The sequence below is a fragment of the Cottoperca gobio genome, chromosome 22 (genome assembly GCF_900634415.1).
Source record: "Cottoperca gobio chromosome 22, fCotGob3.1, whole genome shotgun sequence".
In the NCBI taxonomy this organism is placed as follows: domain Eukaryota; kingdom Metazoa; phylum Chordata; class Actinopteri; order Perciformes; family Bovichtidae; genus Cottoperca; species Cottoperca gobio.
The window spans coordinates 22,103,626-22,122,259 of NC_041376.1; the positions used below are offsets into that span (position 1 = coordinate 22,103,626).

Below are 18,634 nucleotides of genomic sequence, written 5' to 3' on the forward strand. Positions count from 1 at the left end.
TGAATTCCATGCCCAGGAGGGTTAAAGCAGTGCTAGATAACAATGGTGGTCACACAAAATATTGACACTTTGGGCACAATTTAGACATGTTCACTATGGGGTGTACTCACTTTTGTTGCCAGCTGTTTAGACATTAACAGCTGTGTACTGAGTAATTTTCAAAGGACAATAAATCTATACTGTTATTCAAGCAGCACACTGACTACTTTAAGTTATATCAAAGTTTCAGTAGGATAATGTTATCCCCTGAAAGGATATAACAGAATATTTGCAAAAATCTAAAGGGTGTACTCACTTTTGAGATATACTGTACAATGTTATGGAAAACAGGAAGAGAAGGGTGGGGGGAAGTAGTCTGCACAGTGAACGTGGCAAGCTCCCAAAGATGTGATGATTTCATCAGGTATAAACTCTACAAAACATACACATTGTGGGTGTTTTACAGGCTGTCTGCAGTATTTGCAGACTTAATCTATTTAGATTGTATTACTTTTAGACAAACATATCTGTTTACCACAATGAGAACGTCAGTTGTTTCAATATGTTTATGTTAAAGTCACAAAGCCCTCTAGTGGCCATAGGAATTATGACTTCTGTACATCGGGGGCAAAGGAGTCGTGTCAGGTTGTTATAGAGCCGAAAGTCCCAGAGGATGGATGATCCTCACGGCGGCAACAGTTTTATCTTTCATCATGACGACCGCAAGGTAAACAGTATAAATAAACATTACATTACATTACAAAGAAAGCAAGCATGAATGTGCACTAGCATTAACGTGATTTGCCGATGTGGTTTCTTGCCTGATGATGCTGTATTGTTAACAGAGCGATCTGCGTCCTTGGACTGAATGAATGAGAGAGCTGGGTGTCTTTAACACAGGGCTCAAATTAGACTGAACGCAGCCTAATCTCTACTGGTTCTGGTAGCCATTAATGTGAAGCAGAAGCAGGAAGTGCTGAGTTTGATGGAGGTTACCAAAAACAATGGCAAAGCAGAATTTAATAATTAATTAGTGAATGGCAAACAGTATTAATGTTAATGTGTCAGCAGAGTGATGGATGAGTATAGAGTGACTAATAGAAGCAGTGCTGATGTTTTACTCTGAGAATAGGGTCTTTATTTTTATACTTGTTTGCATACTCTCTTCTTTTTTATATATAGAGCCATCAGGTTCAGTTTTCAGTTCAGTCATGACATATTCGCTCCCTGTTGTATTCAAAAAGCAGGTAATCCACTAATCAACCTCAGGCAGCCTCATTAAGCAGACTATTTATCCTTTACCAATCAGCAATCTAAATTCTCTCAGGGCTGCTAGACTTCCCTGCTTCCACACACCTATCACTGCCTTGCAGGAGGCAGACAGACGAGCGAGGGCGAGCCAGACATAAATCAACACTGGGAACTGACCCCAACGTGGAGGCTGTAAATCAAGTTTGGGAAAGGCGGCCTATCAACCTACAATAGACGTCAATGCCCTTGCATCGATGCCTTGCTGAGTCACGCACCACAGCATTGAGGGGCTGCAGGAGGGGTGCGTATTTGTGAGTTTTAGGGAGAGAAATATGAGAGGATGAGGGAGACGGGCGACAATATGTAACAATACCGATAGATGTAAGAGCTGGAAAATCACTAAGTACTAAGAACAACTGAGAACACAATATTCAAATACTTCTCAACTAAATGAGTCCAAAATAGTGGCAGAAAATGTTAGACGTGTAGTATAGAACTCTATCTGGTGCTGGAAATAATCACGTGTACCACTGTGTTAAAATGGTTGTAGAACATTCATGGTATTATTTTGAGATCCATGTTGTCATCACATTTCTGCTGTGAGTATTCTGGGAAATTAAAGGTCCCCAGAGGATGATGCCTAATTATTTTGGGGGCCCTAAGTTCGACATTTCCTTTTGCCCCATATTGGTCTCCTGCAGCATTTTATAGTGGACGAAGCCTGCAATTCTGAAGTCAGACTTTTTATTAACTATAAAATGTGGCTTATAAAGTGTCAGGAAAAACCTGCAGTGGTGCTACATGATACAGCTAACCAGCCCCGCTAACCGCTAACCAGCTCCACTAACTAGCCCCGCTAACCAGCTTTGCTAACCAGCCCTGCTAACCAGCTCTGCTAACCGATTTCCCTGATTCAGCCTCGATATAATGTGTGGTTTCCATGGACCCCACAGGATTAATCAGGTTAGTATCCCCCTGAACTTTCCTATACACCAAAGACTGAATGTTTTGCTTTACAGATTGTCAAGTCAAAATTCCTACTTAAAAAGAGACGATCTTACAGGGAAACTGCCATAAATGACCCTCATTGTCTTTCCTTTAGAGCCACCCTCAGGATAGTTTTATAGAGTTTAAGCCCCACCATTGGTAAGACTAAGCAAAATCATCAGTAGGTCATCAGCTCTGTCAAACACTTTGGTAATGTGGGGTGTAATGAACCTGCTATCCTCATTTTAGACTATTTTAGGCCTTCAGTGTTAAGCAGTATGGGATGAACAAGAGAAGACACTAACACACTAAGCTAATAACACTTGTGAGGTTGTACATATTAGTAAAAAGAAATAAAAAGAATAAATAAGACCCAGTGGAATACAGCCAAACTGATACAGAACCACAGACCAAGGTAAAATAATATAAGATATTATAGATATTAATAGTGATGAGAGAGATGTTGGACTGGATTGAAGGTGTTGATTAGTGGAGAGTCCTGGGTGATGGAAATAGAATCAGATCCCATGTAATGCTTTAATAACAAGAACAGAGCTCCCTCATACATGTGACTCCTGCAGCTCGAGCTGCTCCTCCACTCGGCTGATTTATTTATTACTCTACACAGCAGCAAGTATTCTGCTGTTCTAAAGAGAGGAACTGAATCACAAACATTTCTTGGAGCCAACCTTGTCAGTCAAATGCCACCAAGTCAATCAGCTGAGCAAAGGTGAAGCAGCTGCCACAAATAAGAGAAGAGAAAAAGCAAATCCCCCCCACCCCCATCTATCCATCCCTTTATTTTAAACACGGGCACACAAAAAAAACTAATCTTTAAATTCCAGATTCCCTGGCCTTTTGTCTGTGTGCCGGGGACTTGGCATCAGCCCAAATGAGATGTAAATTCCATATTTGTGCGAGGTGAAGAAGAGAGTCAGCGCTTGAGAGTCAAAGATGGAGAGAAAAAATAGCTAAACAAATATATTAAAACAAATTACCTGTGATCTGAATTAATTAGTGGAAATAGACTTTCTCATCTAAATGGTATTGATTATCTCACAAGGAGTCAGATTATTGTCGACTCTTCAGCCATTGGAAGCTGCTGGTCTGGAAAGCCTGAAGAATGTGTATTGATTGTGAATAATTAAGTACATAACAAGAGTTTTTTCACATCACAGAAAAAGAGCAGAGGTGCCTGGATCCATTTCATGTGCTGACTGCATGTTCACAAATGACCCCCACTGCACAGGCGTTATCACAGAACATTCTGTGCTCACAATTTATTAAATCACAGGAAATCCAAGTTTCTACATAAAGAAAGTAAAAGTGCATTTCATTTGGCCTGCAGGGAGGAAATACATGGGGGAAATGAGTAAAGGGCTTTCTTTTAATAGAAATCAATTTTGGTCCTGGTACAGCCGGCTGTAGAGCGATTAAAACACGGCTCTGGCAAAATTCTCAGCACAAAAGGATGCGATATAAAACACCTGCCATCTTGTGATTGGGTGAAGAAAGGGGCTCAGGAGGCCCCATTCTCTCTATAGGCGTCCTTATCACCGCCTGCAAGACCGGTGCCATTAACCTGTGCCTCACTGACTAACCATGCTTAGATCAGCTTTCTGATTTTACAGCTCAGTCACATGCACACATGCACACAATCACACAACGATAATAGTAGCGCCAAGCAGGCCCATAGAGTCAAACGGCCTCAGAGCCCATGAAACCTGGTGAAATAGCAGAAACGATCCGGAGACTAGTTCGATAAAAAGCCAAGTTATGTGAAAAACACTGAAACCTTCAAGGTCATCATGCCAGTCTTTAACATTCCTGTAAGGTAACATGACAAATATAACTCACACTGGACAGATGAAATCAGCTGGATTAGTGTACAAGGGGAAAACAACAACAACAACAAAATGTGCTTTTTCCAAGCTGACTGGTGCAGTGCTCCAAATGTGAAAGAACACTCAATGAATGCTTTTGTCATTTTACCTAATTCTCTGAATTCTCCACAGGCTTTAATCTCTGAATTTTTGGCCACAGCTCTAGTTTGTTCAGCTACTCAAATCAAGCCCCGAGGAAAAGGCAGTGGGCTGTGAGGCAATGTTGGCATGAGGCATACAGTTGGAATCGCAATAAATGTAAATGTTAAATGTTTAGAATGCAAAAAAGAAATAAGTTGAAGTGAATGAGTCTGTTTCACAGTTGGAGTCAGTGTATCAGGGTGAATAACAGCTGTGTCAGAGACTTTAATGGCAGGCGTTACCTTCAGTGCAGAAGCGGCCCTTGTATTCAGTTTTGGAGCAGTCACAGACCGGCTCTCCATCCACCACTGAGCACGTACCGCCGTTCTCACACGTGTTCACCGTGCACCACCCCTCTGACTCCAGGGGCACCTTAAGGCTTCCCAGGAACAGGGGCTGTGAGATGCCATATTTGAGGTCTGTAATTGTGCCCCTGAAGGGCTGCATGTTTCGCACCGTAGGCAGTGTGAGGGCACCACTGCGAATATCCTGAGGCACTCCACCCAGGAACAGATCACTGACTATTTTCATGAACAGACGCTGAGGCCGCACCTCATCTGCTTTGGCCTGGCCATCCAGCTCTAGCACTGTGCGCAGGTTATACCTGCTCAGAGTGGCAGAGTGCCAGCTGCCATCATCCACCCGTCTGTCAGACACGACTGTGGTCTCAGCACAGTCGATGCTGAAACCCAACTGCACTCGGCCCTCCACCACCGCCAGCTGCAGAAAGTCACAGTAGCCTCCATCGTCAAAGTACAGCATCAGCGCCTCTGAGGCCTCCGTCTTGAACTGGAAGCTGAGGTCACCGCGGGTGCTGGCGTCCCAGCGGAGGTAGCGTGCCCACTGACCTGGTGTGCCTAAAAATTCCAGTCCCAAACATGTGCTGAGAAACACTTGCAGCCTGATAGAAAAACCTACAAGACCCATAGCTGCAGAGAATGTACTTATACAAGATTTTTTTCTGAGGGGGTTCAATCAGATTGAAATCTTAGGATGGTTATTCACAATATGTGCAGCGATATATTCTGATAAATATTTCTTATAAAAATATGTTTTCAAAGGGGAAAGGGCAGTATCAGGAGAACAGTCGTTGTGGTTAACAGTCAAAGGGTCAGTATGTTCACAACAGTAAACTGTCCAGTAGTTGCAAGGCAGTGGTTGTATGGAGGAGGAAGTGTTTTTCTCCTCAGCGTTTAAGAGAGGACCAACTGGGGGAGCAAGGATGCAGAGTTGGTGTTTTAGGTTGTAGTAATATCGTTTTGCACTCCAGAAAAGATACTATCAAGACTGGTTGGTTCAAGGTCTGATGGAATGGACTTTTTTGGATATCAGGGCGCGTGGAATTTCCTCCTTCATGTTTTCCGCTGGCGTCCACTGGCCTCCCTTAGTTCCATCACTGTCAGGAAGAGAGAAGCAGAGGGTTACGATTAGCAATGAGCTTTGCTTTACTACCACTAATACTACAACACACATCCATGACATGCATGAGTTCTTTCTAAAGAAGTGACCTAAGTTCAGTACTTCAGTAAATGCATTATTACAGATCAAACAGGCCTTTACCATCAGGCAAGGGAGGCAGCTGCTGGGGCCCAGCTAAACATTTAGTATGTTTAGAAGTGTCTAAGTTTGTAATAAATAAAATTATAATTACAATTATTTATATATATATATATATATATATATATATATATATATATAAATAATTGTAATTATAATTTAATAATTTATATAATATATACATACAACATTGTACATGGTTATACATAATTGTATATACAAACATATACATTGATTGTGATGTCCTAACTCATATATACTGTGTCATACAAAATGTCCTCAATACTGTACTTGTATTATTATTATTATTATTATTATTATTATTATTATTATTATTATTATTATTATTATTATTATTATTATTATTATCTTTATTATCTTTATTATTATCATTATTATTATGACAGATGCATTAACATGTAGGCATTTAAAAAGATAATTGTAATGTTAATTTTAACATTAGATCTACCATATATTGTATACTGCTTGGCACTTTAATTTTAATTTAAATATGATAAAATATATGATGACATCATTGTAGATAGGGATAGCTTACTATGCAGCAGCACAAGTACTTACAATGAGCTCCACTTTGAAAACAATTGAAGTAAGGAGGTGTAATTAAAGTCAGGTATTAATAGTTTTATAGTTCCACTGTCAATACCAGCATTTTGGTAAAATAAGGCGCTGTGGAGGTCCCGTGCTTTGGTTTACATCAGGACCCCAAATCACAGCCATGACATCAAACTACCTAATAGAATATAAAAGTAGTTAAAGATAGCACCGCAGCAAAATGTTAGATAATCATTGATGCAACAGTATTAATAATTTAACATTGATATTGATATGATAACATATTACAGCAGCTGTTTCGGTGCAGAACTAGAATTTGTACTTACTTACATTGTAAAATTGTGAAAGCTTTAATATTTAATATAAATTAAATTTCCCAACAGGAATATCCCTATCCTCTGAAAATCATACATCTTAGATATATTGTCAAATAGTTCTGTTTTAACATTTGAGACAATGCATTTTCAGATAATCTAATGAGTTTATTTTAATGGTTAGGGGAAAACTTAATAATGATTATTTTATTAATTTATTTATTGGACTAAGAACATTGATAATACTGGAATCAGCCTATAAAATTGTATACAATGTAAACTCACAGGTTCCTCACACACCTGACATCATAATATTAAGGACAACTTCCTCAGAGGTACAATATTAGTAATGATAAAATGTGTCTTTAATGACACACATTGACAGTTTCAGAGAGAGCGTTTACAGCATGTACTGTACTGTTGGCAGTCACCAGTCCTAATTAAAAGTGCCTGGTGATATGGCTGCATGTCTCCCTCCTCCACAAAGGTTGTTTGGAGTTATCGGTCATCTGCTGAGAAAATTAGCTTCATTATTCTCATGGCAGTGCATGACTATCAGTCAGCCAGGCAGACAGCCTTTATCTGATGACCGGCCTGGAGAGACAGATTTCTGCTCAATCCTGTTCAATACTAAGAGAAACAGAGAAACTAAAGCAGGTACTTATACGACATACATTTTGTTTGTAGAAATCTATCACTACGAGTGGATCCTTTTACATTTGACCTGTTGTGTGAATGAAAATATTAATTAATGCAGCTTAAAGTGTTTTAGTAGTGTAAACCTCACAGCATACCAGACATAAAATGTTTTTTATGTTACCCTTTATTTTTTAAATATGTGAGCAGCCACATGAGCGTTCAGCTTCTACTGTTGAATGTGAACAAAACAGGAATTCTATCTTACCTAAAAAACAAATCAAAGGGTCATAATGTATAAACCAATACAGTAGAAGATACTGATGTATCAAAGCATATGGACAGAATTCAGTGACGTGCTTTCAGATAGATGTCTATACTCAGTGTACGGTTGTTTTTCTTGTATTAGAAAGCAAGAAAGCAACTATTATTTTAACAGTTACACTGGCCTTTTTAGGCAATATTGTAATATTATTGGAAAATGCTTTGATCCCAGATTGCTTTTACACCGGGGTACTACAAACGTTGCGTTTGCCATCAATAGAATTGACTTTGGACATCCCTACTGAGCTACTGTGATTCTGAGATTTATTGATGAATTGTGATGCATTTTGCATCATTGATTATTAAGTTATTAATGAAACACAAATGATATTAGTACAAAATAACCCTTAAAAGTGCATTTTCTCCTCCCCAGTTGAGTCTACCAAAATACTTTTTATAACTCAGACTCTTCTCTAAAAGAAGGGCGTCAAAATCCTGACAGCTTTTTATGTTGTGACATTGGAGATGAGCCGTAGACCTTGAAACTGGCATTCTAATTTTGGCGTCTTTGAGCAAAAAATCAATAATGAGCTCTCAGCGTATTGTAATTCAAGTGGTCTGTGAGAAAAAACGACTTCTGCACCTCATCTTGGCTCCGTTTTCAGGTTTCAGAAAAACTAGCCTGTGACAAGGGGGACTTTTGCCAATTTCAGGTCATTTCAGAGAGAGCGCATTCCTATTGGCTGTTCTACAAATGCAGATGCTCGTGCACATCCATTCAGGTGAAAGCCTGACACAAAACCAATAAAGGAAGACAGACTTATGGATAAGAGAGTCGGACACAGCATTTCAGAGATGTAGAACTGTGTGAGATGTAGTAATTTTAACTTCTGCGTGATTTTAACGCCAGCTCGTAGCCACACAGCTCAACAGTGAACGGAAACTCTCTGGAGGTTCATCACTATGTGCAACCCCTTTCACATTGTCACATTGTGTTTCCGTTGTTATTTGATTGTTATAATAAAACTATGGATTACAGCTACTGTCAGATCATCAGGGGTCAGGTAAGGCCTGCATCCTTTCTTGTTTGGTGATAAAGCGTTCAGCCCATGTTGTGGCCTGCTAGTGGCTGGTACTGCCAAAAGGCTTCATGGTAAATAAATCTACGGGTGCTACGACACTATTAAGCATCTTCTGATACTGATGTTGTGCTGCTCTCTTTATTGACCTCTCAGAAGCCTGCTCCTATCTTACTAATATAATTGTCCTGCCTCGGCTGATAACGTTTATTCTATTTTAACAAACAGTCTTTAGATCCTGATGATTGCACTAATTTGGTTCCATATCTACTTTACAGGGAACTGAGACGTGTGTGGCTGATGGTGCTGAGTGAAGCCCTCTTACCATCAGTAATGGGTTTCCACAGTGGTCTATTCTGGGTCTATTACTATTTACAGTATACATGCAGTGTACATGTTATACATTGTATAAGACAGTGGTTCTCAGCCGTTTTTGGGCCAGCACCCAAAATCCATTATCCAGGTCCCTTACCGCCCCCCATCAAATAAAATGTAGGCTAATTGTCTCCCCTAAATTTCAATGTGGATTATTCTGTTTGTATCATATGATTATTATTCTTAGTATTTGTTATTTATATTACATATTGATTATATTAATATTGTATTAAGATTCTTATATATTTGTTCTTATCATTAGAATGCTATATTATGTTATTATAAAAACTCAAATTATCTGAGATTGAAGTTGCATAATAACATTTCTAAATAATGAAAAATATTATAATTACACTGTATGTTTTCACTTGATTCCTGAAGATGCTGCACCCTGTTTATCATAGTGCATGATGCTTTATCACTGCTGACAAAACTCCTACTCATATATAGCCACTGTATCACAAGGTTGGATGGACTTCCTTATGGACAAGAAGAAATATACGTCTCATGATATTCATCTATTATTTTAATTAACTAAATACATGTGTAACTACAATTGGTTTCCAGTAAAATGTGTAAATGAAGATATGTTTGAGAGCAACAGCCATGAGGCCAGAGCAAACAAACATCAGAAAAGGATGAAGTTCAGCTAAACATGCCTGGACTGGGACAAATCTTGATGTTTGGAATATCTTTGAGCGTTGGCTTTACTGAGATTTTAGATCCCATCCTGCCTTACGGCCTCCACTTAATAAGAGGACAGAGGTTAGGAGTGCAGGACACTCAGTTCAGAGGGATGAAAGACTAATCAAGGAAAGGTTCTAGTTATGGAGGAAACAACAAGATGTTAATTACTAGAGACGAGGGCTGCTTAACTCAGGCTTACAGTACTGGCTTGTGCTACATAAGGACACACATGCTGACGACCATAAGCAGGACTCAGTGACCCTCATAAAAGTCCCTTGATGTAGACATGTGTCCAGAGTATCAACTACCGGAGGTTTACTTTGCTGGACTGATACAGTCAACCTGCTCAGAGTCAGTGGATCAGGTTCAATAATGAAGCAGGAGGTAAGACCACAGTGAGTGGTGACATGAGGATGACAGGCTCTTACTGGGGTTTGTGCACAAATGTAACCACAGCTGCGCATGGATATCCCATCTTTATGGAAAACGCCACCAGTAAGTCACTGTAGCTGCTGATGGATGAACGTCATTGTATATACAATGCATGTGTGAGATTCATTAGTTTGACTGATTATAATGTGCCTTTGCTGACCACACCTCTTTAGACAGCTGTAGTAGTTCACGTTGTTAGACACTGCTTTACTGTTACTGCAGAGCTCTCCGGCAACATCAACAGAAAAGGGTGGTGGCTGTTATATTATCTCTGAGGGGACAGATGCTGAAGTGACTCCAAGTATGTTTCAGGGGAATAGTGGGATAAATACAGTTAAGTGTTTCGGGACCTTTTTCCAAACCGCACTGCCTATACAGTGAATGACGTTGTCTGGAAGTGAAGTTGCAACAAGAGATTTGATGTGTTTTCTTCCACAACATTACTGGACATGAGCAAAACAAGAAATAAGGTTTAAGACATTCTCTGTTACTTTACCATAAAATGTAGAACTTGTTTAACTTGTATGTAAGTGTCCTGTCATGTGTTTGCTGTTACTATACAGTATAATCACATATATGAGACAATGTTCCACTCTGGTGGACAATAAAGTTACCATCTATTCTGATTAGATTAGTATTTAAAATGTATTAGTTGTTTGAAGATGTTTTCACAGCAATATGAAACAGATATTAAATAGAAATATGAGCTGAAACAAAGAAGTGCATGTTGAAGTACATGGGCTTTATTGTTTAGTTTGTTACCATGGTATCAAGAATTGTAGAATTTTATTAGTATTGGTATCAACTACTACCTTTCTGGTATGGTGACATCCCTAATGGCAGAAACTACATTTGAAGTTTGAAGTAATAAATTAAACATACTGAAAGCAGCAGAGAACTGTCAGTCAATGATCTCCAGAGCTGTTAAAGGCACTGGTGTACATCAAGAGAGCCGTTATTGGCACCTCTCCGTCATCATCCTGCTTCAGAAGAAGACATATGATGCTGTACCATGGAGCTCATCATCACACTGGACAGGGCCATGCTTTCTTTGCCTTAGCTGGCTCAACAAAGCCTGACAAAGCCTGTTAGTGGGAGCTAACGGCAGCTGAGCGTGGTCATCACGCAGGGCTTCGTCCTCAGGCTCTGAGCGCCACCCGCAAAGAATATAAAATAAATATTATGGCAAAAAGCAACACTGACTCTGCCGATAAGGCAAGAGAGGAAGTCTGGCAGAAATGTACTAATTGTTTAAATTTGTAAGTTAATATATTTATTTTACCACTCAATGCACTCTCAATACCTACCATTTATTTACAACGTGACAGCTGCACAATGTAAAACTCTCACAGCTGGATGCAGCATATTTAAACCTTATACTCAAGAACTGCATTTAGCTCTGACCCACAGAATACAATCAGTGTGAAATGAATTGTATTGATTGATACGCAGGCCATCATTTAATAATAGCAACAGGAACATGTAGCTTTCAGAAGATTGCAGATATCACTCAGTCATCACCTCCCTCAGAACTACATGTCTGCAACATGCTGAGTCACTAAAGGTTGTATGGGAATATATTTCTTTTAATATGAATTATGAGATATGAATTTATTGCAATTAGGGTAAAAATATTATTGGGAAAAACATGTTTTGGTTAAAGCATACAGCCCTTCTGGGATGAAACAGAAACATTAGGTGGTTACTGGTTCATCAGCATAAACTGATCATTATGTGTGTATATATTATATATAATAAATAAATACATATATATTATATTATATTATATTATATTATATATATATATATATATATATATATATATATATATATATATATATATATATATATTTATTTTATTTTTTTGCCTTTACAGGTAAAAAATCTCATTGAGACACAAGGTCTCATTTTCAAGAGAGACCTGATCAAATGGCAACAGCACCATACAAGTTACAGACTTACAGGACACTAAACACAGAGGCAACAGTCAAATAAAACATCATAAAAAAATCATGATAGTGCATTTTCAATGACAAAAACAAACACCGACAGCTGATTTCTCTAGATTTTTTTTAATTTGTTTAAAATGTCCCTGGGGTATCAAGCTGGACAGCTTAAGTTCCTGCTGAAGCGTGTTCCAGGTTGAGGGGGCAGAGTATGACAAGGTCTTTTTTCCAAGTTCCGTGCGAATTGAGGGGACGGACAGAGTGATGTAGTTCTGAGATCGTAGCCCATAGCTGTACTGTGTGTATGATATGTAAGTGGATATGTAGATGGTCAGCAGTAGTCCAAGCATAGATGTGTAGATGAATTTGTACCAGTGCAGAGATCTGCGCATTGATAATGATGTCCAGTTGACTAGAGAGTACAGTGTGCAATGGTGTGTGATATATACGTATATATATATATTATAATACATTAATACATATATATATTAGGGCCGTCGAATTAACGCGTTAATTTCGATTAATTAATCACAGAAAAAATAACGCGTTAAAAATATTAACGCAGATTAATCACGCTCCTGGATGCCCCTGACTTTTGGTCCGACAGCACGGAGCACGGAGCTCTGTCAGCACCCGTCCCCGTCGCACGGAGCTCTCACAGCAAATATTGTTATATGCGATTAATCGCGATTAATTAATCACAAAGCTTGTAATTAATTAGATAAATGGTTTTAATCGATTGACAGCCCTTATATGTATATATACATACATATACACATATAACATTATGCCACTCACTGAAAATATTTGTAAACTGCAACACAGTTGCAATTAGTTATTTTTCAAAATAAGAGAGGCCAGAAGCCTTGGCCTTCAAAGATTCATATCAGGCCAACTATATTAAAGATAAAGCTGAACTAACTGTCCTCTATAAAAAATGTTTTGACAAATTACAGGAAAGTTTTTTTCTTTTTTTTGTTCCTTTTTGGGTTAGTTACTATTTCAGTATCTGTTGATTGATGTCAGCTCATTAGATATGAATCCTACCTTGGCAAACACACAAGTACTTGTCCTGCTCTTCATTCACACTAAAGTGTATAAATACTTCACTTGTCTTTACAAATGCAGACTTGTTCTGTGATCATTCTCAGCTTGTGTGTGTGTGTGTGTGTGTGTGTGTGTGTGTGTGTGTGTGTGTGTGTGTGTGTGTGTGTGTGTGTGTGTGTGTGTGTGTGTGTGTAAGCACGTGTGTCTTTTGTTGCATTGTGGGGAGCATCAGGGGTTAAAAGGCTAAACGGCATGGATCATTGTTCTGGCTGAAAGGCTCCTTTGACGAACCCCACAGGGACGAGTCCACATACACACAGTGACAAAAGGCAGCAGCACTCTGGATCCTATTAACAACCACACGTACTGGGACACAGGGCGTGTGTGTGTGTGTGTGTGTGTGTGTGTGTGTGTGTGTGTGTGTGTGTGTGTGTGTGTGTGTGTGTGTGTGTGTGTGTGTGTGTGTGTGTGTGTGTGTATACATGCAAATAAAGCAGCCCACCAATAGGCCCATTGCGCTCAAATGGATGCCACTTGCGAGTAATTTTACAGCAGGTGCCTTGATCGCACACACTCGTCACACAAAAACACAGACGCAGTAACGCTGTCTGTAACCGCAGAGACAAAATGTCCTCCACAGCTTGCAGATGATATCTCAAAGGGCGGGATGCAATTGTTCTGATTCGCTCAGTGTGAGGCCCTCAAAATAAGCACACAGACACTGACGCTACCGTTTACGTCTCACAATAGATTCGAGGGTGCCATTTTATTTTACCTGCCTGCGTTGCTGCAGTGGTACACTCCAAAAACATTTGACCACGACATGCAACATGACAGTGAGGGGGGGGGGGGGGGGGGACAGCAGCAGGAAAGATGATTTGAAACAGAGAGAGAGTCATGCATCGCATAAAACACCCCAACACCAGTCTTCCTCTTCTCTTCATCACCATGCAAACACACACACAAGTCAGGGACAAACCTTTATAGGTACAGAGAAGAGCAGTGGCCCACCATTTTAGTATCGGTTTGGGATCATTTAATCTATGAAAAACCTTCTCTGTCATGGTATACCTACTGTATATCCTTTTGTATCATTTATTAATTATTGCATAAAGCTCTCGACGAGCTATTGAGACGTGAGGGTCCATGGATAAAGATACAGACAGGAAGGCAACGATGTCTACAATGCACCCACATATTCTAAGGGGTAAATACCATTACATACAGCAAATTATCTGACAATACAAATTGATACTGTCCAATATATTTATTTTCATATTGTCGACACGACAAAACCACTCAGCACTGGACTTTAAAAGATAAGATGCCATTAATACAGAGATTTATCACATTTTTTTAAAGTAAATTATTTTTGTAAAATCTCAAGAGGGGAATTATCCTTTGGTTTGATGGTCGTTACTGTTTTTCAATCGTCCTCTTTTTGGTATTTTCCAATATTTCCTACAAAAAAAACAGACTGATAAAAAGGCACGGAAATGTATAATGTTAGGATGAGTGAAAGTGTGTGTGTGTGTGTGTGTGTGTGTGTGTGTGTGTGTGTGTGTGTGTGTGTGTGTGTGTGTGTGTGTGTGTGTGTGTGTGTGTGTGTGTCGGAGGCAGATGCAGCGTGGGCACCGGGTTGTTATGAAGCTACTCTGAGTCTGCAGGCAGGACACGCCTTCTCTGGGCTCTGTGGTTCTGCTGCAGCACCCTTCACGGCATTACATCACCCAGTTAGAGAGCACCCTACAAACGCTTGCACACACGCGCGCACACACACGCGTACACAAACGCACAGCGACGCCTGCTCTATCCAGACAGCAGCGGACACAATGCCTACATACACACCTAACCAGTGCTGGATTACACATCTCACACACATTTACAGCATACACACCTTTAAATGATGACGATACACACCACACGGACTGAACACACGTGCACAAATGACTGCAGAACCACAACTAAATATTACACATGCCAACAACCAAGCCATAAATATATAACTCTCCACCAGCCTCACACATAGACACACACCGCCAGCGAACACACCCACAAATGCCTTGTGTCTCACGTTCCCTTTTTCTCATCGTGGCAATTTTTTCCCTTTATGACAAATTATTTTGAATATATATTTTCAATCATCGTGCTTTTGTCACAATCCTGAACTTGGTCCATCAGCAGAAATTAAAGTGTATAAGATGTTACATGTGCATTTTTAGGCCTGGATAAATATGAAATAATTGCATCAAAAGAGAGAATCATTTTCCTATTTCATTTCTATGTGAACACATTATTTAAAGGATGGCACAGCAGAGTTTCGATACAGAGTAGCTGAATAATATTAATGACCAATGTCAATGAGCAATGTCACACACTACTGCACATTAAAAAAGGCGGGGGGAGAGACTCTGTCTGAACGCAGAAAAACGACCAAATTATAGAAAAGAGCATTCTCTAAAATCCTGCGTAATATTTGACTCTCCCCGCCCAGAGGGATTAGTGTTACCTTGAGAGCCCTTGGCTTTTTGCGCCTGATTTGTCAGCGCAGTTAATCGGCTGCCAACCAGAACAAAAAAAGCAGGACAGCCAAATTACCCAAAACAGCCTCCATCCAAACCCGAACAACCCCCACCCAAAACCCAAAGCAACGGGAAAGAAAACGAGACAGAAATGAAATGGAGAGGGCTTCGTGTTCTGCAGAAGATGTAAACGACATTTCACTGTATTTTGCATATAAGATAATATTGAATATTTCAGTGATCACACATTTCTAATCGTATTTAATCTGGACAGATTTATTTCATTCTCAGCAATGCACCAAAAAGTTTTTGTTTAAAAAAAAAAAAGGATAAAAAAAACCTCTAAACGAAATAAAATATTGTTTTCTTTATGAAAACAGGAGGCATAAAACTGATATGGATGATTTGATGAGAGGAATGCATGTTGTAAACAGTTTAGAAGCAGGTGATGAAGCACCTTTGGGCCCTTCGCAGGGAAACAGACGCATTCTCTGGGTGGGTCACGCCCATTATGAAGCCTGTCTTGGAAAAAGGCTGATTAGGAATTCCCCCTGCATTAATGCACAAGAATTATCTAATCCTATTAACTCTTAAAATCTGACACATCGAAATGTGTGCTGCAGCGATGAATAACAAATATAATTTTCCTCCTCTCGCCTTTCATTTAGACTCCGCACATCAGTTCAAACTGAAGCTGCAGATCCGTTTCAGACACTTGTGTGGATATCACAGTAAAATGCGTCAGATACAGAGACTGAGGCCTGGACACCTTACTGCTTATTTAGAGGCAGGTAGTGGATTTCTATTGCGCACTGCAAAAGGCCTCATAATATTCCTCCAATAAAAAATGGCCAGATCTGATGTAAAAATGGGACATCCTGCATTCGTCGCAGTGCAAATAACCAACAAAAAAAGGCAGAGCTCATTTAAATTGTCTGTATTTCGAGCCTGATGTACAAAACAGGCCCAGACTATGTCTGTTCAGAATATTCTAATTCTTAATCTTAAAGAGAAAGTTGTCTCAACGTGCAGCAGAACATTATTGCGAGTCACATTTCAGCAGACCTCCCTGTGGACGCCATTTGATCCACCAGGGAACTGAAGTCATCAAAATCATCATAATCATCGTTTCACTACAGTGTCACACACACACACACACACACACACACACACACACACAATAACGTCACCTTTTAAAGATTAATAACGGATTTATTTCGAGCGATATTCAATGTGAAGAGAAAATGTTTAGTTTATTTTTTAGACCTCAACGTTGTATTTTTATGGCATTTCTAAAAATGAATAAAACAGTAGCATCCGTTTGGTTCATGTAATGTGTGTAAAAACAGCAGCCATCCGCTGGATTTTGGAGCACAGAGAGAAGAGGGATAATGGAGGAATGTGATGCTTATTACATAGCGAGGAGGTGTGCAGCCTCTGGCTCCCGCTGTCCATCTCCGTTAACACATAAGGTCATGTAACAAACAGTATGTCATACTTCTCAAATTTACATCACAATATGCATCTAAAATAATATTAGATGTGTGCTCGCGGGGGGGGGGGGTGCGCTGCGTGTCTGGGTGCATTTGTTTGACATTATAACATGAAGCTGAAGACGAGAACAATGCGCGGACACTGGACACCTGGTGTGCATGCTATTTATTATTCATCATCCTAAAAAGGTGAAGGAAATCTGTTTGAATCGTGGTTTAAGTCTTATTTTTCTAGGGTTAGCACTCTTCCAATTCGATACACACGTGTGGTTTAAACACTGCATGGTCGTGTTTGCAAGAGAGAAAAATAAAAATAAAATTGATCATTCATATAGTAAACATCGCCTCAGGGGAGCGGAGAGGACGTGTGTAATTCTATACCCGCCTGTCACGGTGCATCTGTTCCACCGGGGGAATTTACAGGCCAACATGGCATATATTCCCATATTGAATCCCACAAACGCCGCTGCTCCTTCAAGGAGACTCACAAATGTTCCAGCTCGACATATTCCCCGTTCTGATGCGCGCAAACTGGAAAAGTCCTGGAAAAGTGGCAAGTTCCGCGATACATGTGCGCCATGAGAGAAACTCCAGCCTTTTCTGCTTCATATGTCCTCTGGCAAATGCTCCTGCTTCACTACACTAAATTCATAAGATTTTTCTAGGCGGACAATCAACATGAACAGGTTGGAGTAAAGAGACGACGCTACTGACCTTAGTTAAAAACATCGCCAAGAGTATCAGACTGCTAAAATCCAGCTGTAAACTCCAGAGCCGCTGTTTTTAAAACCCAAGATCCTATTAAAAGCACTTCTGTTCCTGCTGGTGCGGGGAGGCGTGGAGCATCAGGCGGTACCAGGCTGGGTTTATGGTTCCTCACAGGTGCGTCGACCACGGTGCATCATCCGCACAAAAGCCGCTGTTAGCTCCGTGCGACTTGCAGCGGCTGCAGGCAAGAGGCGCACGCACGCACACAAACGCGCACACACGCACCACTCGGGTCCGCCCTCAGCACACGCCATTTAAAGGCGTACAGGCTCGTAGGTGGGTCCAAAACACACGCGCACGTTTGTATGCTTTAGTGCACTTTAGACTCTTATTAAATAAAAGGAGTTCCCATGATTTGCGCATGTCAGGTAATGACTGCGCTCCCATGTTCTTACAGTTTTCAGTCTCTACATTTTTTATCACAATTTGTGAAGTTTCCAAAAGTCAAAGCCACACTATACTATATTATTTTGTGTTAGTACAAAGTTTCTACTCACATTCAACATGAAATATAAACAAGGTGCTGCATACTTGTGGAAGCACATTTTTATTGATCTCTAAAACATGTATACAGAAAGGAACTAAGTACAAAGGACATACATGATCTACTAACCCGTCTCCCTTATAAATGGGGCACATTTTATTTCCTAATGTCTGGGACATAGTTCCAAAATCTAGACCACTGCACATCCCACTACAT

The 18,634-nt window shown here is 39.9% G+C and overlaps 1 protein-coding gene across 6 annotated transcripts in view; it reads right to left on the minus strand.

Annotated features, from left to right (window-relative positions):
* nrxn3a (neurexin 3a) overlaps positions 1-18,079 on the minus strand; it is a 200,037-nt gene extending 181,958 nt beyond the window's left edge. For all 6 annotated transcript variants that reach the window (XR_003834345.1, XM_029459906.1, XM_029459905.1 and 3 more), the window contains exons 1-2: positions 17,881-18,079; positions 4,484-5,637 (exon numbers count right to left, since the gene is read on the minus strand). Coding sequence is in view for 5 of the 6 variants with exons in the window: in XM_029459906.1 (XP_029315766.1) it covers positions 4,484-5,168 (685 nt within the window). In the remaining variant the exon portion in view is untranslated. The remainder of the gene's footprint in view (positions 1-4,483; positions 5,638-17,880) is intronic.
* Positions 18,080-18,634: the final 555 nt, after the last annotated feature.